This window comes from Artibeus jamaicensis, unplaced genomic scaffold (genome assembly GCF_021234435.1).
Source record: "Artibeus jamaicensis isolate MK-2021 breed Jamaican fruit bat unplaced genomic scaffold, CSHL_Jam_final contig_887, whole genome shotgun sequence".
Lineage (NCBI taxonomy): Eukaryota > Metazoa > Chordata > Mammalia > Chiroptera > Phyllostomidae > Artibeus > Artibeus jamaicensis.
The window spans coordinates 1,164,740-1,187,139 of record NW_026522003.1 but is presented as its reverse complement, the minus strand read 5'-3'; the positions used below and the strand labels follow the sequence as shown (position 1 = coordinate 1,187,139).

General features: G+C 47.1%; 1 protein-coding gene across 2 annotated transcripts; it reads right to left on the bottom strand.

Moving 5' to 3' along the window:
- Positions 1 to 7,354: 7,354 nt before the first annotated feature.
- Positions 7,355 to 19,247, bottom strand: AJUBA (ajuba LIM protein). Of its 2 annotated transcripts, none has more exons than XM_053654893.1 (8): positions 17,406 to 17,446; positions 14,915 to 15,016; positions 13,222 to 13,289; positions 13,031 to 13,093; positions 12,158 to 12,288; positions 12,023 to 12,074; positions 11,284 to 11,352; positions 7,355 to 10,798 (listed from the first exon to the last, which is right to left on the bottom strand). In XM_053654893.1, exons 5-8 carry the CDS (start codon positions 12,274 to 12,276, stop codon positions 10,673 to 10,675), a joined length of 366 nt encoding a protein of 121 aa, XP_053510868.1. In that variant the 5' UTR covers positions 12,277 to 12,288; positions 13,031 to 13,093; positions 13,222 to 13,289; positions 14,915 to 15,016; positions 17,406 to 17,446; the 3' UTR covers positions 7,355 to 10,672. The 2 variants fall into 2 exon arrangements, with proteins under 2 accessions (XP_053510868.1, XP_036985350.1); XM_037129455.2 differs by lacking the exon at positions 17,406 to 17,446 and adding an exon at positions 17,855 to 19,247 and having other exon boundaries at positions 7,357 to 10,798.
- Positions 19,248 to 22,400: the final 3,153 nt, after the last annotated feature.

Genomic DNA, 22,400 nt, shown 5'->3' with positions numbered 1-22,400 from the left:
GGCATGTTTGGATGACTCAGGGCTGATCAGGAATCTACTGAAATTTCATGTCTCATTTTGTCAAGTTTTTTAATATGGTACTACAAAGCTTTGGCTAAGCAGATCTAAAGTATTTGGGAAATGAGGAGGTGAAGGATGCAATGGCGTATCTTCAGGTAGAAGGGTAGAGTCAAGAGTCATGGGAAGCCTTGAATAGGATCAAAGCTTCAAATGAGATTATCTGTCCCATCTCAGTCTCTGACAAACTGAGTGACCTGGAGCTTCAGGTTCCTTATCTGTCAAATGGAGGAAATAACATACTTTTTAGCTCCTCCAATCTCATAGTGTTGATGTAATGATCAAATGAGATAATGGCTGAGAAAGTAACTTTGGAAAGACTATCAAAGTGAGGTGATTTAAAGTTGACACATATTAAGCACTTATTAAGTGCCTTGGGAGAGACATAAAAATAATGTATAACCCAATCCCAGATCTGAAGAGGTTCAGAATCTATTGAGAAGATAAGACATGCACAAGAAAAGTGAATAAGCAGCAAAAGTTGTCAAAGGAGCAGTTTAGATTATAAATACTAGAGAAATTTGAAGAAGGTACAGAATTCTGCAGGAATGGATTGGGAAGACTATGAAATATATCTTAGCTAGTCCTGAAAGGAGAGAAAATCTGGATCAGTTAGAACAGAGGAAACATCCGAGCAAGTAGATTTGGAGACAGAGTCTAAGTTGCATTCTGGGTCCAAGAAGAGACCGGACCAACTGAAGTGATGGATTTCATAGGCCAGTTCTGCATAAGACTAGAAAGTTGAGCCAAGACACCATCCTGGCAGTTAAAACTGAAGCAAAATACTGAAAAAGGATTTTATCATCAGATACCATCTGGTGTCCTTGAGCAAGAAAAAACTGCATGAATCCATAGAATTCATTCTCTTTCTTCCCATTCCTACTCCCCCACATTTTTGTTCTGGCTTTTAAAAAAAAAAAGCTTTACTGAGATAGTTTGTCATACAGTATCTGAAGTATACAGTTCATTATGTTTTGACATAATGATACATCTGTGAAACCATCACCAGAACCCATACAGTGAACATGTGCATCATCCCCTGTTTACTTTGCTCTATTGTAACTCTTCTCTCTGGCGATTCCAAACCACTGCTCTGCTTTCTCTCACTATAGATTTGTTTGTATTTTATAGAATTATATATAAATGGAGTCTTTGGTTCATTTCACAGCATGATTAGTTTTGAGATTCATATATGTTATAGCTAGTATCAGTAATTCATTTTTTAAATTCATGTCTTTATTGCTGAGAAGTAGTGCAGAATCCACTTTAAAAACTTTAATTTGAAAAAAAAAAAACAAACCTTAATTTGTTTGGGTTTGTGTTTAAGGAGGTGCTTCCTCCAAGATTCCATGGTTGCCCATCACAGTGCTTGGCATACAAAGGCACTTATTTGTTGAAAGAATGAATTTCTGACCACTCCCAGAGTGCTGATATCGTGTATGGTTGTTTTTGTTGTTGTTCTGTGGAATGCTTGGCCTTTATTACCCATCTCTTCAACAGTGTTGTTCCTCTCACTTTCTGCTATGCCACATGCAAAATACAATCACTCACTTGTTAAATGTTCTTTAATGATAAAGCCAAGAACACGCTCAGGTATTCCCGAGCTAAACTCTTGTGTGGGGTTGAGGGGGTATAAAAAGATGAATTAGGCATAACTCCAGCCCACAATCCACTACCTTCTTGAAGATGTTGCTCTTGACAAGTATTTTTAAAATATCCATGTATGTTTTTTTTCATGTATTTGTTTTTTGAAAAATGTAAATGGGAATCTGAGAAAAAGTGTACTTAACCTTTCAAACTCAGACATTCCTTTGCTGCATTTTTAGAATTTCAGAGAAAATCCCCAGCTGGTGTGGCTCAGTGGATTGAGTGCTGACCTGAAGACTGAAAAGTAGCCTGTTTGATTCCCAGTCAGGGCACCTGCCTGGGTTGCAGGCCAGGTCCCCAGTGGGGGTGTGCGAGAGACAACCATTCTATGAATCTCTCACACATTGAGGTTTCTCTCCCTCTCTTCCTCCCTTTTCTTCTCTCTATAAATAAATAAATTTAATCTTTTAGAAAAGAAACAATTGCAGAGAATTGCTGAGACATTGCAGGGACTCTGTCTCCCACACTCTATCCAGGAAACAAAATAATGCTTTGAAGATAGAGATTTCAGGTGAGTATTTAGCATTCTACTTGTCAAATTAATAGAAACTTTTGAGTAGACTATGCCTCACACTGAAAACATAGGCTTAAATAACCAGTTTCAAAGGTAGGAAGTTAAAATAGCCATTGGACTGTGGAACCACACTTTAAAAAAACAAAACACCACTTCAAAAGTATCTGAAGACAAGTAGCAGGAATATATGATATTTTAGACCCAGACACTAGTTTCAGGAATTAAAAATTTCACAGGCAGTCAGGAGATTTTAGATTTTCAAGGATGTTCACTGAAAAATAAAGGTATTCAGAGTCACAGCTATTGATAATTGAGCTGGAAAATTTCATGCCCATTGTTAAGTACATGATTTAAAGGGATAACCAAGTAGGTGGACAATATGTAATCAACCTATGACATCAAATGAAAATTTTAGAACAAATGTCCATAATGTGCCATTTTTGCAACTGCTTAACCCTTCCAAGGGATTTCAAATCCAGACCCTAGTGGCTTCAAGGGTTGCCTGCCTGTTGATGGAAACTTTTGTCGTACAATCTGGAATAAGCCTGATTTTACTTTAAGACACTATTGTGAACAAGGACATAAACAAGACTCAACAGGGAATTTTAGATTTGAAAGAAAAGCTGAGAAGTTTAGCTTCAAAAATAGGACAGATTGAAACAATTTTTACCTAAGGAATATGAGACAGTGAAGGAAATTAATTCAGAAGAAGACTACTAGTATCATTTTGAGAAGCTAGATATAAAACACAAGGTGTGCAGTCCTTGTTATAACAACTGAGTGTCCTGCTGTAATGCGAGAACATGTGCCAGGCTGCTAAGTATGGATTTTAAACTGATGGTGACACTTTTATACTGAGTTGCATGTGAAATAGATTTTCACCTTTAAAAATTATATTAGAAGCAGTGGTAGAAATAGACCAACCAGAGGGCATGTGGAGTTTCAGCTTGGAAAGAACATAATATTGTAAATTTTGAAACTCAGCCTATGATTAAGGTATTATGACAAAAAATAAAAACCTTAAAGCCTTAAGGATGTTAGCAATTTAGTATTTGCAAGAGAGAAATTTTGGTAAACTATAGTATGCAAGCATGGTAGCTAGGTAGATGAAGTATCACATCGGGGTTTCCCATGACTGTGTTGCCTTATTTAAAAAACAAAACAAAACAAACCCAGGCACAGCCCTGACTGGTGTGGCACAGTTAGTTGGGTGTCCTCCCACAAACTGCAAGGTGGCCAGTTCCATTCCTGGTCAGGACAGATGCATGAGTTGCAGACCCGGTTCTGGTTGGAGTGTGTGTGAGAGGCAGCCAATCAATCCTCTCTCACATCGATGTTTCTCCTTCCCTTCCCCTCTCTCTAAGAATAAATAAATAATTCTTTTAAAAAAAGTCACAGATAATTCTGAAGTGGATGCTTTTCTTGGTAAGTTAATTTATTGGTACCTTCAAATGATTAGTAATGAGAGGTTGTACAGATGGGGAGGTCATTCAGTTCATCCAAATCAAGGGTTACTTACTCAGATGCCTGTGGGATCTAGGCAGGTAAGCGACTTGTGAAGTGTACAGAAGAAGGAATGGTAGGGACTGTGACAAACAGTCCTCTCTCTCAGAGGTAGGGACTGTGACTACCATTCTCTCTAAGGAGAGAATGCACCGAATAAAGGAGGAGCCATCCCTTCGTTCCAACCAATTGCTGCCATGTGGGAATGGAAGTCTAGAGGTGACAGATATGATTATTCTAAAAGCCTTAGAAACCCAGCTCTTCATATACAATACACAGATTTTTATGTGAAGTATCCTGAATTATCAATGTTGGCAACCAGTTATTTTCTTTGCAATAATTTACTACAGAGGCAGTACACATGAATTGTATAAAAATAGAAAATGCAGGCTAACAAACATATTCTCACCATAGATTACTTTAGTGTGTGTCCTTTCAGATCACTTTTCCATAAATACACAGACACTGTAAAAATAAAATATGATTACCCTCTAATATATGGTTTTGGAACTAGTGTTTGTTAGTGATTTTGACCTTTTAAAAAATTATGCTTATTTTATTAACTATGCTATTACAGTCTTCCCAATTTTTCCCCCTTTGCCTCCCTTCACTCCACCCCCCTGCTACTCCCTCAGGCAATCCCCACACCATTGTTCATGTCCATGGGTCATGGGTATAAGTTCTGTGGCTACTCCATTTCCTATACTGTACTTTACATCCCCATGGCTATTCTGCAACTACCAATTTGTACTTCTTTTTTTTTTTTTTTAAAGATTTTATTTATTTATCTTTAGAGGGGAAGGGAAGGAGAGAGGGAGAGAAACATCAGTGTATGGTTGCCTTTCGTGCCTCCTCTGCTGGGAACTGGCCTGCAGGGAACTGGCCTGCAACCCAGGCATGTGCCCTGACTGGGAATCGAACTGCGATTGTCTGCTTCACAGGCCCGAGCTCAATCCACTGAGCTACACCAGCCAGGGCCAATTTGTACTTCTTAATCCCCTCACCTCTTCACCCATTCCTCTCCATCCCTCTTCTATTTGGCAATCATCAAAAAGCTCTTCGTATCCATGAATAGTCTCTGTTCTTCTTGGGTTGATGGAGTCTCAGATGTGGCACCCACCTGCCAGCTTGTGGCTCTGCCCACCTATCTGTCTGGGAGAAAGCTGTCCCCCAGCTCTTGCCTTGAGGCCAGACACTTCAGTTTCTCTCTATATGCCACTGGTGACTTTCAAGATCCTGGTGCTGGAGCTCAGAGGGAATGAGTCTGAATAGTTTCTTTAAGAGGAACTGCTTGGGATTCCAGAAGTTTCTTTCACTGACTCAATCCCTGATGGTTTTTACAGCCAGAAGTTATGGAGACTTATTTTCTTGGCACTGGTACCCTGGGCTGGGAGGCCTGGTGTGGGGCTGGGACTCCTCATTCCCAAGATATCCCTCCTGAATTTTTACCCACCACACGTGCATGTGGGACCAGCCTGTTCCACATCTTCACACCTTCTACCAGTCTGGATGGATGTGGTTTCATTAATTTAGTAGTTGTCAGGCATCCATTTCACTGATTTCTGCCAGTTCTGAGTGACTGTTATGCTATAATTTAGTTGTAATTTTGATGTGGTTGTGCAAGATGGTGAGCCATGTTTACCTATGCCACCATCTTGATCAGAAGTCTTAATAATTTGCACCTCATCTAATCTTATCCGTTAACAATTTTCCAATTGACCTCAATTATCTTTTATAGCAAACTTTTTAATATGAAATTCAGGACCATGCATTATGTTGTTATTATCGTATTTTTTGGACTATAAGATGCACTCCCCCCCAAATTTGGGAGGAATAATGGTTGTTAATGCTGCTGTTGAGTTCTGTTTACATTTACATTAGTGAAATATTATGTTACTTATGTTATTAAATATTTTATCACATTTTTTGCTTCAAAATTTTTTCCCATTTTTTTCCTCTAAAACCTAGGCATGTCTTATGGTCTGAAAAATATGGTATGTACCTTAAGTATCTCTAATTCTAGTAGCTTTGACTTAAAAAAAATCATACTGACTTGCGGAAGAGAGCTGGCCAGGTGCCCTACAGAATGCCTCACCATGTGGATTTGTCTAGTTGCTATCTCCCAGTGTCCTTTAGTTTGTTCTCTATCCCCACCATGTCCTGTAAACTGCAAGTTAAACCTAATAATTCTTTTTGGGGGTGGGAAGTCGCTAGAATATTTACTGGGTTGGGTTATGTATTTGCCTCCCACTGGAATTGGTCTACTGGTTAGTGATACTAAGACCCATTCTAGGAAACCAGTGACGAGAGTCTGATCCCTCCAACACAATTACACTTCTGGCCTCAAGATTAACCTGATAGTGTCACAATCAATAGTGTTACACTATTGAATATTCAGTTGTCTACCAACCATTTCACCTATGGTTTTAACATCAATTAATAATCTTTGCCAGATCAATAATTTTGTTAAGTTCACAAAATGCTGTTTGTCAAATTCTGTCATTCTTTATTTATTAGCTGGCATTTTCCTTTCAACTAGGGTTTGAATTAATTTTATAAAAAACAAGTGCCAGTGGGCCAAATTCAATGCGTTTGGCAGTGGGATTTAGCCTATGAGCCTCCGCTCTCTGATCTACGATCCAAGCCAGACAAAATCTCACCCCTGTCATCTGTACCCTGCAGTATTAGGTCTTTTGTTTGTAACACTCAATTACTTTGCATTTGTGGACATGTTGCTTGTAATCCTCTGAAGGCATTTTATGTATTTGTCTCCCTGGCTAGACTGTGACCTTCTCAAAGGCAGGGACTCTCCTGCAGTATATTTCCTTTGCTTCTACTAATGTGCTTTTAAAGTTATTTTGGCTACTGCTAATTCTAATTAACAACAACAAAAAGCACTAAGAAAAAACAAATGTTTTCATCACTGTTTTTTGTGTTCCCTGGCTTTCCTACTAAACTTTCCCTAAATGTATATCATAATGAAGTGCTCATCACACTTCCAGTTTACCTCTGCTGTGGGAATGCCTGTGATGGAGTGGGAGGAGAGAGGAAAAATAGGTTTTCTATTGGTCTTCGAAAGTGTCATCCCTCAGAGTTTCTATTTCTTCATTCAGTAAAATGAGGTGACTGGGTTATCTTCAAAGTCACACCTGGCTTGGCTCTAAGTCTCTGGGATACATACATAAGCAGTACCTTGTGGTATATTCCTCCCCGCCCATTGCACCCTGCTGACAGCACCTTGGCTCCCTTCACCATCAGCAGTATTCTTTCTAAGCTTAGGTGAAATAATACCCACAGGCATAGAATTTGCCTCTGATGACTCTCCTCCCATCACAGTTAGACTGGTCTAATCTACACATCCCAGTAAGTTTGCTCATATTTCCAAAGTCAAACCTTAGTTGTTTACAACTAGAGCCAAGTGTGGCTGTTTCAAGGGCCCTGTACAAGCAATTGTCATAGCGGAGGCCCAGTCTTAGGTCCTCTTGCTGCAAGGGAGGAGAGGATGCAAAGGGCTGAGACCGGTTGGACCTTTGTCCTTGTTGTGGAGCCTCACCATTAGGGCTCTGAATGACCCCAGGCCAGCTCTGAGGTATGGGTCTTTCTAAAAAAACAAAATGAAATAAAAATGCTTTAGCTCGCTTTTCTGAATGCTTTTATTTCAGTTCTATTGTCTCCTTCCTCTTTTTATTCCCTTCTGTAAAAAAAGGTACAATCTCAAGGACCTCTTCCAACTGGCTTTATGTGCCTGGAATTAGCTCTTTCCCTAGAAATAAGTCCGATAGAGAAAGACAAACACCATATGATTTCACTTATACATGGAATCTAAAGTACAAAATAAATGAACAAACAAAATAGAAAAACACTGTCCTCCCCCATGGCTGAGGACAATCTCCAGCCGGATTATGAATGGAGTCTCACCATTTCCTGACTTTGAGAGCTCCGGGTAGGGAAAGGGGAAACATCTCTAAGGAGTAAGGCAGAGAGCCACCACCAGCCTTATTTTTTAAGGAACTTTAAAAAAAATCCCCACTTGAGGATATGTTTATTATTCAGAGGTCTGAGAGAGAGAAGAGAGAAGAAACATTGATTGGTTGCTTCCCATATGCACCTCCACTAGTGATCCAACCTGCAACCTAGGTATGTGCTCTGACCTGGAATCAGACCCACAACCTTTGGTGTACCGGACAATGCTCCAGTCAACTGAGCCACCTGGCCAGGGCCCAGCCTTGTTCTTGATAAACCACATTTCGGGCTGTGACAAATGGGACTAGTCAGAGCAAAAAGCCAAAGTCATCTATAAAAGCCTGATCCCTGTCCTGTGACTCTAGCCTAAAAAAGACACAAAACAAATCCATAATTCTTCCATTTTCTCCCCTACCCCATCTTAGGCCTAGTGGGTGTTGATGGCAATCTGGTGGAGAGTTGCCAAACATGATCTACCTGTTGCTGTATCCTTGGCAACACCCTATTAATTTTTCACTATCAACTGTAAACATTAAATACAACTATTAAGGATGAGCTATCTCCCAGTGAGTAGGAAGAAGAGCTGTCAGTGGTGGGGGTAGCTGGGGCTGTGATTCTGACATGGCTTGCCTTCCCTGAGTCTGTCTGTCCTCATCAGATGTTAGCACTGTTTTTCCTCAGGAAAGAAAGTAGCCACAGTGGTAAGAACAGTGTTGGTGAGCATAGAAAAGAATCAGCCAGTCCAGCAGCAGATGGAGGTCAAAATCAGACTAAGAAACAAAGGGTCAGAATGACAGAGTAGACAAGACCCCAAGAGTAAAGAAAATACTGAAGGGATGGATATAGTTACACATGCTTCTGTGGATCTCCCAGGCCTGGAGCACCCTGCTGAGAAAATTTCCCAGTCACAGAATCTAATAATAATAGTTACAAGTAACTCCAGCTGTAGAACGAGTAGTCTAGTGTCAGCACATTTATTCCTCTGAAGTGCATTTGCCCCTCTGGTATGAATCTGAACTCCTACTCACTCACTTTCTCATTGAGGACTCTTCTGTGCAATTCCCAGGATGGCTGGCATGGTCCTCTTAGAATAACCGCTAAATGTGTAATTTTTAATTTTATTTTAGAGAGAAACACGGGTTTTGTTGTTGCATATATTTATGCATTCACAGCTTGCCTGTAGTATGTGCCCTGACTGGGGATTGAATGCACATGCTTGGTTTATCAGGATGATGCTCTAACCAATTGAGCCACCCAGCCAGGGCTTAAATGTGGAATTTCTATTCTCAGGAGTCATTATTTACGTTATGACATTCTAAGTGATCAAGAATGAAGACTAAAGATTCAAAATTGTGAGATTAATTTGCCTAAAACCAATTTATCTAAAGACAGTCTAAAATATTTATCAAATCTGCAGCATTCTCAAAAGGATTTAGCAGATTCACCCCTCCACTTTATATTACTGTTGTCTTATAACCTTGAATTGTTAGTCAACTGCATATGCCACGTGCCTGTTCATTCGTTTAGAATATATTGGCATTTTAACAGCATGGATATGGAAGTTAGACCAAAGCATAAAATCATATTGAGCTTTGTTGTTACATTTTTCAAGGCATCTAATTTGTAAAGGAATATTGGGTTAAGAAACACAAAAAATGATACACAAAATGTTTGTACCAATTATATTTATTACTAGAAATTTGAAGTTTTAAAAAAGTGTTTGAAAAGTAGGTAACATAGCGACAGATACCCATAAAGGTAGCAGGAAGCAATTTCATCATTTACATATTGCTGCAAATTTGATAAATTGATGTTGCTGATAATTCAGTACTCTTGGATGAAGAGATATAAACCTTTGAAATACTCAAAGCATGACAAAAAAGAATAGAACACCTAAAAGGCTAAACAAACAACCCAAATGGGATTTGAACTTTTGGCAAAAGTGGTTGAAAATTTAAACACAGGTTTTCAATGAATTGATTTTAAGAGATCTAGCTTTAGGTGAACCAATTTCAGCCAAACTGACTAGAACCAAGTCAAAGTGTTTTGGCCCTCTGGCTCCCCAGAACCTCCGAGTTCGGGAATTGCAATAGATATAATCCTGGATCCTTCTGAAAGGTGGCAGCTCTGGAGTAGTGAGTTACTGCTAGGCAACCAAGTGTAAGAGTGACCTGAGAAGAAGGGAAGTGAGTAGGTGTGTGGGAGAATATGCCAATGGGTGCACATACTGGGGGGAAGGGCTCAGTGCACTTACACCTAGGGAGCGTGGATAGCCTGAAGCTTCCTAAACATCTCCCCCAGCAACCTCACACCCAGAGACCCACTCATTACCTCCTCCCCCAGCTGAGAAGAGGAACCAAGAACAGGCACCCCAGGCCCACGTGAGTCCCTGAGAAACAGGCAACACAGGCAGCAGGCCCACCTGGAGCTGGTCTCCACTCCCAACAGAGAGGTGAGCAGCTTAATCCTTGGAGAGAAGGTGGCCAAGAAGTAACTCATTAACAAGGCCCACCTCTTCATGTAGATACAGAAATAAGATACTGTGGTGTGGTAAGAACTTGGCTGATCCCACGTCTGACCCCATGTGTGGGGCACAAAACAGTCAGGAGCTCCCATGATGTCCGTTCTTCCTATAATCCAGAACCAGAACACTGCATGATTTATGCACAGATGTACACTGGAGATCAGACTAGAATCAGACCTTTAGAGTATACTGGAACCTGCCTGTGTGTGCCTAAGTATATGGTACAGCATAGGTTGCACATGTGGAAAGAAGGCCAGTCACCCCAACAACGGTAACTGGAAGGTTCCTCCTCCACAATCCATTTGGAATGTCATGATCTTTGGGTCTCTGGCCGTTGGGGTCCTCCCCAAGGGACTCTTCTGCCAGGCCTGCAAAGTACATCCTTTGCCTCATATGGCCTCAGGGGGGCCCACTGGCCAGAGGAATTTGTCGAGGGTGGTGATGGCAGCAGCAGCGACTACAGCTCAGATATAGTTGGCAGGGAGCTGTCGAGCACTGAGCCGCTGCATGTGACAGCTGTGGCAGAGCAAGTGCCCATCCAGAGGGAAGCAGCAGCAGCCTTCCTCATCACTCAGCTGCATCCGGCAGTCCTAGGGAAAGAGGACATCTAGTTGACCTCAGCCCAGGCACCTTGGAAGTCTGCCATTCTCAACACCAGACTTCTAATGACTAGGAGAAAAAGGATGAGTGGGAACAGACTCCCAGAATAGAAACCAGGGAAAATACCTCAGCTGGACACCAGGTGTCGCTGCTATAGTAGAAATAATAAGGCTCCATTTCCAGAGGATACCAGGAGGCCCTATAGTTTTAGGAGTCTTATAAGTACTGCGCACTAATCGATTATGCCACTGGAGCTCAAGTTTTAGGAGTCTTGACTTTAGGGAAGCCAGATTCAGAAAGGACTAAACAACTAGGACCAGAGAGACTGGCTGGAGGATGAGAAAGAGACTGGAGATAGGTCAGAGCACCTTCCTAGTGTTCCATGCTCTATATTCTCCTTCACTCAAGTCCTAGGACTTGACTTCCTGGGCCCTATACCAATTCTCCTCCAGGAGCCCTAGCCCCCAACACTCACCTCACAGTGATAGCACTCAAAGTGATAATCTCGGTCCATGGATATCACCCTCACAATGTCCTCACAGCCCTGAAACAATGCAGACCCCCATGGGGATGAGAGCAGTATAACAACCCCAACTCCACCCTCCCCCATTCAGTCCCCTCCCCCCGCCACCCTAATTGGAAGAGCATAAAAAGGTCCCCAGAGCCTCTCTGCAATCCTCTGTAGCTTTCAGGTGGCTCGTGCAAGTCCTACTAAAACTTCTCCCTCCTTTTCTTTGGCCTCAGGGGTTGGCCTTCCTTACCTCTCCCAGCTGTAGGAGAAGTGAAAGGAAGGGAAAGGGGTAGGGTAAGCTGAGGACAAGGAGATCCAATAGGGTCTGATTCCTCATTGGGCTAGGCATGCCCTTAGCACACCCAGCATAATTCATTTCTAACCTCTTCCTACCAGCCCTGAGGGTTCTTCCCACCTTTTTCCAGCCCCTACATCTGGGATCTGGTGACCTTGACCTCAAAGAAAATCTCTTCCTTTGGATTGGGAGAGAAGAGACAGAGCCCAGGCCCAGTGAGGCTGCCAGACATGTCCAGGCACGGATGTTAGTGTCAGGGTGGTGACCCTGAGAGCAGAGTCACACGGGAATCTTCACAGAATACATTCCTCAGCCCCACTGTATCCCGCGGGAGTCCAGGCAGCATGTCCCCATCCCTTCCCCAGAGGCAGCAGCACTGGCTGCCCTGCAGAACCCAGACATACTGACCTCTGAGGGGAGGATGGGTTGGCCACAGGCCGCACATTTAGGAGCATAATTTCTGAAAGAGAGAGGGTGGGGATGAGCTGAGATTCAGAAGTCCCTAAGCCCTGTTCCATACCATACCCCAAGAGGAGGACTCACTTGTGGTAGTCGGTAACACAGTACACCTGGTTGGAGAAGTCTACAGTAAAGGGGATGCCATCTAAGCACTTGTTGCACACGATGCATCGGAAGCAGCCTGGGTGATAGGACTTCCCCATTGCCTGTAGGATCTGGCCCACAGAATGGGAAGAGAATCAGTCTCCCTCCAGTCCCAGCTCCCCAGCTCCCCATGATGTTCCCTGTTGCTCCCACAAAACTCACCCAACCCCCGCTATCCTCCCAGAACAATGCTATGACATCTGAGGCAACCAAGGAGTCTTAAAGTGGAGGCAGAAACCCTGGAGGCTTTAGTTAGAGAGGACCCAGCCTAGTGGGTCTCAGCCCTGCCTACATAACAGAATCATCCAGGGAGCTTTTAAAAACCACCAGAGCCTGGATCCCACCCCAGAAGTATTATCCAGGTGCGTTCACCACAGGCTCGGCTGATGATCCAGGCACCAATATTTTTCTTTACTCCTTCTCAGGTGATCTGCTAGGCTGCCAGGGCTGAGCACCACTGGTCCAGTTCAATCACTCTTTTACAGAAAAGAAAACTGAGTTCCAACTGATTCTAGCCAGTAGCAGAAAGGAGATTAAGACCCAGAACCCCATATTCCTAGCTCAGCTGGAGGGCCAGACTGTGCCTGCTGAATTAAGGAGAGGTCAGATCACACAGGTCTAGGGACAGCAGGATTAGGAGTCCAGACTTGATCTCAGAGGCGGAGAGGAGCCACAGTAAACAGCTGCTCTGGGGAAGAATGGATGAAAGTGACTCTCTGGTGGTACGTGCTGCCCGCCTATTCTCATTACTCCTTTAGTCCCTGACTCTACCCTTCAACCTTATAGAGTCTCAGCTGAAAATATTTTGCTTACCTTCTCCAAAATCAAATGACCACAGACACAGCACTTCTCAGCTGCCTCCTGAAACCCTGAAAACTAGAGACCAAGGGAGGATGTTACAAGCTGAGAATGACCTGATGGCTGGAATCTTAATGGGCTACAAAAATAAAGGTGCCAGTGTAGGAGTCAATTCTAAGCCCAGGGAGGGAATCCGTCTCACTCACCAGATAATCTTCCTCACAGTACACAGAGCCGTTGACGCTGTAGAAAGCCTTGCAGCGCAAAGTTCTCCCTAGAAGCAACAGAGAAGGGGCTGGAGCCTATTCTGGTATCCAGGAACAGGGCTTCTCCACTCAGTGCTCTCCAGTGTTGTGTGATGTATTTAAATCCTCCTAACTGCTGTCTGCCCTCTCTCCCCCAAAACAAACCTCCCCCATCTGATGCAATTCTAATCTGCTTTAGCCTCATTTTTGCCAGTCTCCCCTCTTCTCTGCTCACTGCTCCTCTAGTTCCTGCCTTCCTCTCCAGCACCCGGGGTGCACAAGGAGCCACTTGGGAAAGCAAAGCCAACCACAGGCTGAGCTGTGAAGAAGGTGGTGTACAATGCACAGAGAGATGATCACAATCACACTGCCACAGGCCTTGCCCTCTGGGACCTCTCGAACTAGGAGCAGAGCCTCTTTGCCTGGGCATAGCTATCCTGCTCTGCAAGCCTGATCTGTCGCCCTCCAGGGATAGGCTCTACGGAGGTCGGTTACTGCTGAGGACAAAGTGCTTTGTATGGGAGCAAAGTTGGTCGACTTTCCTGCTGCACTAGGCTGCTTCCCCAAGCATAGAGGGACTAAGAGGTTCCAGGGTCAGAGGCAGCTCAGGATCTCCTATGAGAAGAAAAGGCAGGACCATTTCCCAGGTAACCCACACCTAGGCACTACACCGGGGCACCTACACTGTCAGGAATGGGGGAGGAGTGAGACCAGGGTGGAGAATGGGTCTTTCTCCCACCTCTGCCCTCTTCTCATCAAAATCTCCACTCCCAGCTCTGCCCAGTGGTTAGAAAAGCTGACTTAGAAACTTACGGGACACAGGGGAGTAGAGAGGGAGAGAGATACCTGGAAGAGGCCCTATAAACAGAAGGACAGACAGATAGATGAACCTAAAGAGAACCAGGCAGAGGCTGGTGGGAGGGGGTGGAGGGTGAGAGAAAAGCTGAGCACTGGAGTCAGACAGGCAGAGATAGGAGATTAAGGGTTTAGCAAAGGAATCAGAGTGGGTAAGCAGTGGGGAGGAGATAATGAGGGACGTGAGAGAAGGGCTGGGGTGTTAAGGCCACTGGGAGCAGGTCCCCTCCCCCTGCCTCGGGCCTCCTGAGTTAACAGCAGGCATTCCTGGAGCGTGATGTCACCAGCTTGGCATGGCCCGGTGGCCTGCACTCTAGCGAGGTGGCTGAACTCTGACCAGCCAAGAGAAAACCCCCTTCGCTGCCCCCCACAGTCCCCCACTCCCCCAGCCCACCCCCCGCCCTTCCCACATTCCAATCTTTCACTGTCGCCCCAGGCAACTGGGCTGCCCAAGACCAAACCCCACTAAGGAGAGGTGGGAGTCCAGGCTGGGCACGTAGGGAGGCAGAAGAGGAAGGAACAGAGGGGAGGAAAGAGGCTGAAAAGAGGAAAGACTTATTCCAGAAAGCAGACCCAAAATGGGGGTGGGAGAACCAGGCAGAGACAGAGAAGGGAAGCAAGAGAGAAGGTGGGGCAGTAGTAGCCGTCCAGATGCATGGTGGGGACAGCTGCTCTAAGAGCAAATGAAGGGGCACAAGTTCTGCTCCTGCTTCCCTGGGCACTTGTGATTGTGTACGTGTGGGAAGTGCTCGAGGCCTCGGTCCCGGTCCAGGTGTCCCGGTCTGGGGGCAGCACTCACCACAGGAGCAGCAGACAAAGCACTGGGTGTGGTAGAGGCTGTCCAGGGCCTGGCAGGCGTTGCTTTGCCCATAGATGCCTTTGTTGCACTTGATACAGGTGCCTGAGGGGAGAAATGTTGTCAGCATCACACCTCACCCCACCGCTCTGCTCAAAACCAGGAATTCCTGCTCCTTCCTGATTGTGCCAGAGGACCACCAGTCGGAGCCTCCCTTTCATGGGCTGCCTTCTGGGGAAACGGGACGGTGAGAAACGGAATGCAGCACGGTCTTGCCTGAGCAGATCCATTCTTATTCATTGATTAATCAACAGATATTTCCTGAGCATCTATCTTATGCCTAGCAAAATATTGTGCTCAACACTGTGAAAACTGGAGAAAAGTCAAAGATAATGCTTTGACTTTTCTATTGCTTTCTAATGCTCACTTTCTATTGGGGAGAAAAGGCTAAAGAGGCAAAGTATAATCCCTCTTGCACTAGTGGGACAAACAGTTGGAGATGCCAGTTCATACAGGCCCAGCAGCAGACTCAAAAAAAACTCCCCAGAGAGAGCAGGCCAGGCCCAAAAAGCCTCTCTGGGACCTGTTTTCCCAATGTGTGAAATGAGCTGGTATTCAGCTACAGAATGACTTCTCACTGCTCCAAACCTCCAGGCTTCCGAGAATGGAAAAGGAAGGCTTTGGCTCAGCAGTGAGTCCTATGCAGAGGGCACCATGTGAGCATGACTCCTGGAGGGAGCTGGCTGCTGAGAATGCAGGGTGTGTTCCCGGGGGGGTTGCATGGGAAGAGGGGGAAGGGTGGCAGAACCCCTAATGTCTCCCTGTCACCTTCTATCATGGGAGGAGCAGAGCTGAACTGCTTTTCCCCAACATCCCCCCTAAAATACATACATCTGGCTCTGGCACCCGCCTTTCCTGGGTGTGTTCTTCCCTCCCTCCACTCCCCAATTCCAGGCCCATGAGTGAGGGTGAGGGCCTGTCTTTGGGGAGCAGATCCCAACGGGCCTGCCTCACCCCGCCCCACCTCTACGCCTCGGCACACTGCCACGCTCCTTGCCTGTTGGGGCCCATCCCAGTCTTTGCCCAGGGGCTTGGGAGCCCGTGCAGCAGCTGCAGCAACTGATGGGCCCAGGCCTGTCCTGCTCCCACCCTCTGGCAGCTGGGCAAAGCTGTAGCCAAGGAAGAGGGCCCCTACTAAGGGCAGGAGTAGGAGGGTACAGTTAGGCTGGGGGTTCTGTCAGAGGAGAGGCATGATCTACAACATGATCTCCAGGGAGAAGAGGCCCCTATCTCTGGGGTCGAAACGTGGTCTCCCCATGGAAATGAAGCTCTGCCCCAACACTGCCATGCCAGGGGGCAAGTCAAAGCCACTTCTTTGCAAAGACTTGGGTATTATGGGAAGGCAAGAGCAAACTGCTCAGGCATGTCGACCTCACTTCCTCTAACTCAGGATATCCACACCTAGGTTCTTCCTGCCATTTTATTGCATGCACCCTCTTTGAGTTCTTTCTTCCTTTTGACTCTTATGGCTTAGCCAAAGAAACTTCTTTCCACCAAACGACCATTTCTCCTGGGGCCCCAAAGAAAACTGCAAAAAGGATTCTGTTACATCCTCTCCCTCGACCAAAGCTTCATCTGTTTTGGGCTTTCCCCTCTAAAGGTAGAGGGAAAACAATGGAAGGGGTTGGGTTAAACCAGGCAAGCCCCTCCAGCCTGCGGCCCTGCTGCCTCGGCACCTCCTCTCCAGCCTTCCCTCTCTGGCTGGGGTTCTCTCCTACTCACATTTCTAGCCATAGAGGTCTAGAGCAGGGGGTCCAGGGCAAGAACATGGACAGGAAGAAAAATGAGGAGATGCTTAGAAAACTGAAGAGGCCCATAGCCCTGGGGTGAGCCCTCCACTTCTTTCTGTTCTTCCTGTCCCAATCAGATTAGTATTTCTTTATACAGGGAAGTGCTGCCTGTAGGTCTTGGCCAGAAAAGTTCAAGACCCTAATATCCACCCCCCCACCCCCCGCCAGCTGAAACATAAAATCAATCAATAGTTCTTAAAGACATGAGGGAAGAGAGACAACGACCAGGGTTCCTTAACAGCAGCAGAAAAGTAAGAAGCTACTTCTAGCCTGAATTCTGAGCAGGTAATGGCCAGAATTTAAGACCACGTTATTCTGGCAGTTACACGGGGTTGTTATCCATCAGGGATGATGGTGTCCCAGTGATCATGCCTTCTGCCCCGACTTCCGGACGGAAAAAATAGAAGCCGACACCACCGGGTCTCCGCTTAAATGCCCACGCAAGCATCGAGCCAGCAACAGCAGGGGCCGGCAACAGCAGGCTCCCTACTTTGCGACCCAGTGCGCTTCATCCCCCCTCCCATGTTCCATTTCCCCAACCGCGGCCACAGCTCCGCGCGTGTTAGGGAGCAGTCCCTCGCCCCCCTTCCGCCGCACCCCACCCCTCCGCCCTGCACCGCACAGTCGGCCCCGCCCGAGGGCACCTGGAACGTCGGGACAGGAGCCGGCACGCACGCGGCGCGCCCGCCCGGTCCCCTCCCCCCAGCGAATTCCCCGAATTCCTGCGGGCGGAGCCTGGGCCCGCGTGGGGGCTCAGCGCATAGAAGCCTGCAGGGGCACCGCCACCGAGGGGGGGGCAGGATGGAGGGATGCTCTCACTGCCCCATGCGCCCCCCCCCCCAAAGGCCTGCTTCGGCGAAAAACCGAGACTCTAGAGCGTGGCGAACTGGGACTCAGGATATAATGGGGGGGACTAGAATTCAGCAGGAATAAGGAGCCTCTAGTCCGTGTGAAACCCAGCAAGAAGTCCCTCTAGCCTCTTTTCTAGAACACGCGTCTACGCCTCTGACCACCCGGCGTCGGCAATTAGGGCTGTCGGGTCAGTGAGCAACCAAATGCAGTGACGGGTCCCTTCCTTTCCCTAACCACTCACCGAAGTAGTCCTCTCTGGCCTCCGGCTCCCGCATTCGGGGTCGGGCGGCCTCCGGAACGAAAGGACCTGGAGGCTCCTCGAGACCAGATGGTTCAATCGCCGAGGGCTCCCCACGGGCACCGACTTCACGTCCACCTGTGCCCGCCGTCAGGCGCAGCAAAGCTGTTAGCTCGTCCTGGTATCCGGCGCCCGCAGCGCAGTCCCCATAGCCGGTCACCGAGTGTCGTCCGGGTTGCATCCCTCGTCTCTCCAGGGGCCCTGTCGCTCCCACTCCAGCCCCGGCTAGAGCCCCAGGGCTGCCCAAGGCCGGGGGATACGAGTGGCGGCTTTCCTGGCAGCCGAACCCCGGGGGCCGATGAGCGCACAGTCGGTCCAGGGCAGCGTGGAGCTCGGGGTAAGCGGACGGCACCCCTCCAGAGGAATAGCCAGCCGGAGCCCCTGCCAGAGGTGGGCCAAACAGGCATGGCCCGACGGGCAGGGGGCTGCCGTGGCGCTGGTCGTAGCCCATGCTGATGCCGCTGGTACGATTGCTGCAGGGTCGGCTACCTCCGGCTCCGCCGGCCCCTGCCCCGTCCAGCAGCAGGCTGCCTCGGGGACTCGAGGGCTTACTCGCATCGCTGGCTGAGCTACTGGCGAAACTGGAGCGGGGGCTTAGGGCTGGGGCCGTGGTCTCCAGCCGAAAGTCTGGGGTCAGTGACTGAGGTAGAGGCAAGGCCCGAGTGGAAGGCGGACCCCCGGAAAAGGAGCCCTCGTAGCGCTGCGCCTCAAAGGAGCCGCGGGGGTTCCGCTCAGCGTCCAGGGGGCCTTGCTCCCGGGCCGGCTCCAGCGGCTCATCCCCAGGTCCCCCAGAACCTCCACCGGGCCCCGATTTTCTAGGTAACCCCGACCCACTCAGTCGCCCCTTGCCTGGTCCGGGGGTCCCATCAGACCCAGACCGGCTAGATTCACCCTTTCTGCGGCCGAACTTAGCGCTGCCGGAGTCCGAGAGTCTTAACTTCTCCAGTAGGCGACTGGCTTTCTCTCCTAACCGCTCCATACCCTCGGGCCTAGGGCCTCAGCCCCTTCCCCGACAGGCACCCTGCGGCGTCTGGGCACCGCTTCTTTTTCCCTGCAGCCGGACTCCGGGTCCCCAGGGGCACAGGGTAGGCACACGGGATTTAGCGGGCGGCCCGGATGCCGGGTGCCAGGAATCCCACAGCATCCCCCAGCAAGAGGGGCTGTGTCCCCCCGGGCTTCAGGGGCTGAGCAGGGCTAGAGGGGCCTATGGCCGCGGCTGTCCCACGGGCAAGTCCTTCCGTTCACGCACCAAGTCGCCCAGCCGCCCCACTCTCCCCAGCCCCCGCCCCCCTCACTCTCACACTCAGCACGGACGGGACTTCTCTCCCAAACTTTTGTCTGCCTGGCCGGATCTACTTTCCTGGAGGGGCGGAGCGCCGACTGCGAGGAACAGGGGAGTCTGCGCAGGGATCTCTGCTGCGCTGACGGGGCGGTGGGAGCTGGTACTAACTGTCCTGGAGGTGGAGATCCGTCGACTGGAGAGGAGGGCAAGTTTGGGCAGCTGCTACTACATCATTCAATAATTGGAACAGGAAAAAGTTAGGGTGGGACTCTTTGTCTACAGTTGGAATGCGCGGAGGGGCACGGTGGAATGTCGCGGTCTTGTACGAGGCGACGCGAGGCATGTTCTGCGCAAACACCACGACTTTGTTCCTACCGTGGGGACTAGAAGAGCTGGAGAGGGACTGATGCAGAAGTGATGGGGGGGGGGGGTCCTTTAAGAGGAAGACAGGGAGAAACCAGAAAGGTAGATACATAGAGAGGTTCAGAGACGCCTACATAGGGTCCAGAAAGGCTAGGAAGCCGACATAGAGAGGTGGTGCAAGACAGGTAGCGAAAGGAAAGGGAGCAAAGGGGGTGGAGGGTGGCGCAGGGACCGAAGAAGAATAGACTAAGAAAAAAATTTGTGTAAGTCCAGGGAGAATGAAAGATAAAGAAATAAACTTAAATAAAAAGACACCGCTCTCTGAACCCAAAGCTCTGTGTAGGGAGGCAAGGTATTGAGCATCTACACAGAAGGAGGAAAAGGATTGGAATTAATCTCTACCTTTAAGGTTAAGACAGATCGAGGCATAGCCCCCTGGTGTTGGGAAATAAGATTGTTAGCAAATATTTCAGGTGACTGGGGAAAGGTCTGGTTTTAGGGCTAGTGAACGCCTCCCCTTTGGTTGGCCCACAGAGGATTGATGATAAAAAGTAAGTATTAAGAGGAATAAATGTCATTTAAAGGAGATAGCAAGTGAAAATGATCAGGGTGGAAAAGGAAGAGAGGCTGACATTGGCCATACTAGAAGGATCAAGAATAAGGAAGAGAAGAAACCATAGCTGAAGCTGAACATAACCAATTAAATACCAGCCAGTTGATTTTGCCCAGACTACCATATCAGGGGCAAGGGATGGAGGAAGTAGAATGGAGAAAGAAAGTGAGTCCTTTGTATTTAGATAGTAAATTAATATGAAAATTATATGTAAACATCATACATACTACTTTTGGCTCAACATTTTGAACACCTTTTATAATCTTAGTGTAGCCTTAGGGAATGGGGAAGGAAAGGAGGTGAATATCTTTTGGGAACTTAATTTGGCACCAACTACTTGGCTTCTTTGTCCTAGCTGCATGCATTGTTTCCCTGACCTCATCTCTCTTGGGAATCAGCCTTTCTTTCCCTGGTCAGGCTTACAGCTTTTCTCTGATCCAGAGGAGACTTTACTATCAGACTGGAAGCAGAGAGGACTGAAAGCATTAGCAATAGAGGGGAGCTATCAAATTGCATCCTGAACTTGCTACGAGCAATATCTTTGGAATTAACTATAGGGCTCTCCCTCCTTTCCTGTTTCCAGATGGGGAAGGAGAACCTGAATTCTTCCTTCTAATTATTTATATCCAAAATATTCTCACAGCCTCTAATATTTGAAAGCTTTGTTCCATTGGGATGAGGATGGGAGAATAAACCTTATGAAAAGTTGAAAAGCTATTAAAGGAAGCCCATTCATGAGTTGGTGGTGGCAGCAATGAGCACAGTTGGGATCAACAACCTGTGTTTTCAAGGGATCATAGGAAGTAGACACAAGATGGAGAGGGCGCACTGAGGGCATGCTCCAACAGTGCCCACAACCTCAGGGCAACCAGTCCACAGCATGAGCTGGAGCCAGGAGCTCCACAGGACATATGGTCCACCCCCAAAACTTTAATTAAGGTCTGTATATACAGGTGACTGCCAAATCCATATCTCCAACCTGACTTTCTTGGATTTAAAAATTTCACCTGACTACTAGTATCTCTACTTAATTGTCTCAAAGCCATACAACACCTTACACTGACCTCACCTTCCCGGTCTCCTGAAACTAGCTCCTCCAGCATTCCCTGAGTAAATGGCATCATTAACCACTTGGCTGCTTAATCCAGAAACCTGAACATCAGCCTTAGCATCCTCCTCCCTTAACCTCAAATCCAACTAAGTCCTGTCACCAAGTCCTATCAATTCTCCTTCCTAAATATTCCTCCAGTCTGCCCTCCCTTCGTCATCACTATGTCAGGCCACCATCTTTTCTCTCCTGAACCACTGCAGCAGTCTCACTGCCAAGGCCTTCTCCCTCCAGCTCATAACCTGAGGTCAAGTGATTCTTCTAAAACACAGAAAGGATCAGCCCACTTTCCTCCTTAAAACCTTTCAGTCATTTCTTACTGCCCTTGAACTTAAGTCTAAACTATTCAAGATGTTTTACAAGGTTTCTCTACCTCTCCAGCTTCTTCTCTCAGCATCATCCTCTCCCCAACTATTCTACAGTAGAACTGTAGAATTTACCTTGTCTGTGCTCTCTAGTACCTGATGTTCCCTATGTTTGAAACACTCTCGTGGTCTCCCCTTCCCTTCTGGTTAACTCTTCCCCATCTTTCAGGTATCAGTTTAAACACTACTCTGCAAAGCCTTTCCAGACCACAAGAGCAGGTTAGCTACCCCTGCGGTATAATGCCAGTGTACCCTACACTCCCTAATTATCACTTATTGCAATTTTCTTCACTGCCTACTAAACTGCCTAGCTTTCTGACTAGATCATAAAACCTCTGATCAGCATCTACCTTGATTAATAGTGTGTCTATAGCACAGTAACTGACACCTACCCAGTAAGCAATGTTTGTTATATGAATGACCGAATAGAAAGCCATTTTTACTTCTCAATCTTTTCAAAATGCACAAATTTTGTGTACTGTGTGTGTGCACATGTGCACACATCCCTTCCTCAAAATACACCTTGGCTGATAGGACTAAGAAGTAACTACAGAGTCCTATATACTGTTTGGTCACACAGTGGGACTGCAGGTGCCAGGGGGACAATGGGAACTCTTTAATCCTTACTCCCTCATGTATAAGGTGTGAATAATAAAATCTGCTTCGTATTATTCAATATAGCTATTCCATCTAAACCCTAAATCCCAAAAAGGGATGGAGCCCCTCCCTGTTCAGCGCAGAAGAATCAAGCCCATGAC

Bases quoted from the DNA above. Each gene is read 5' to 3' on its own strand.
- AJUBA (XM_037129455.2), bottom strand. From the start codon at position 18,890: ATGGAGCGGTTAGGAGAGAAAGCCAGTCGCCTACTGGAGAAGTTAAGA. The intron at 12,075-12,157 runs GTGAGTCCTCCT...TCTCTCTTTCAG, and splicing joins TGTGTTACCGACTACCACAA to AAATTATGCTCCTAAATGTG. The intron at 11,353-12,022 runs GTCAGTATGTCT...GCATTGTTTCAG, and splicing joins AACCCATCCTCCCCTCAGAG to GGCTGTGAGGACATTGTGAG.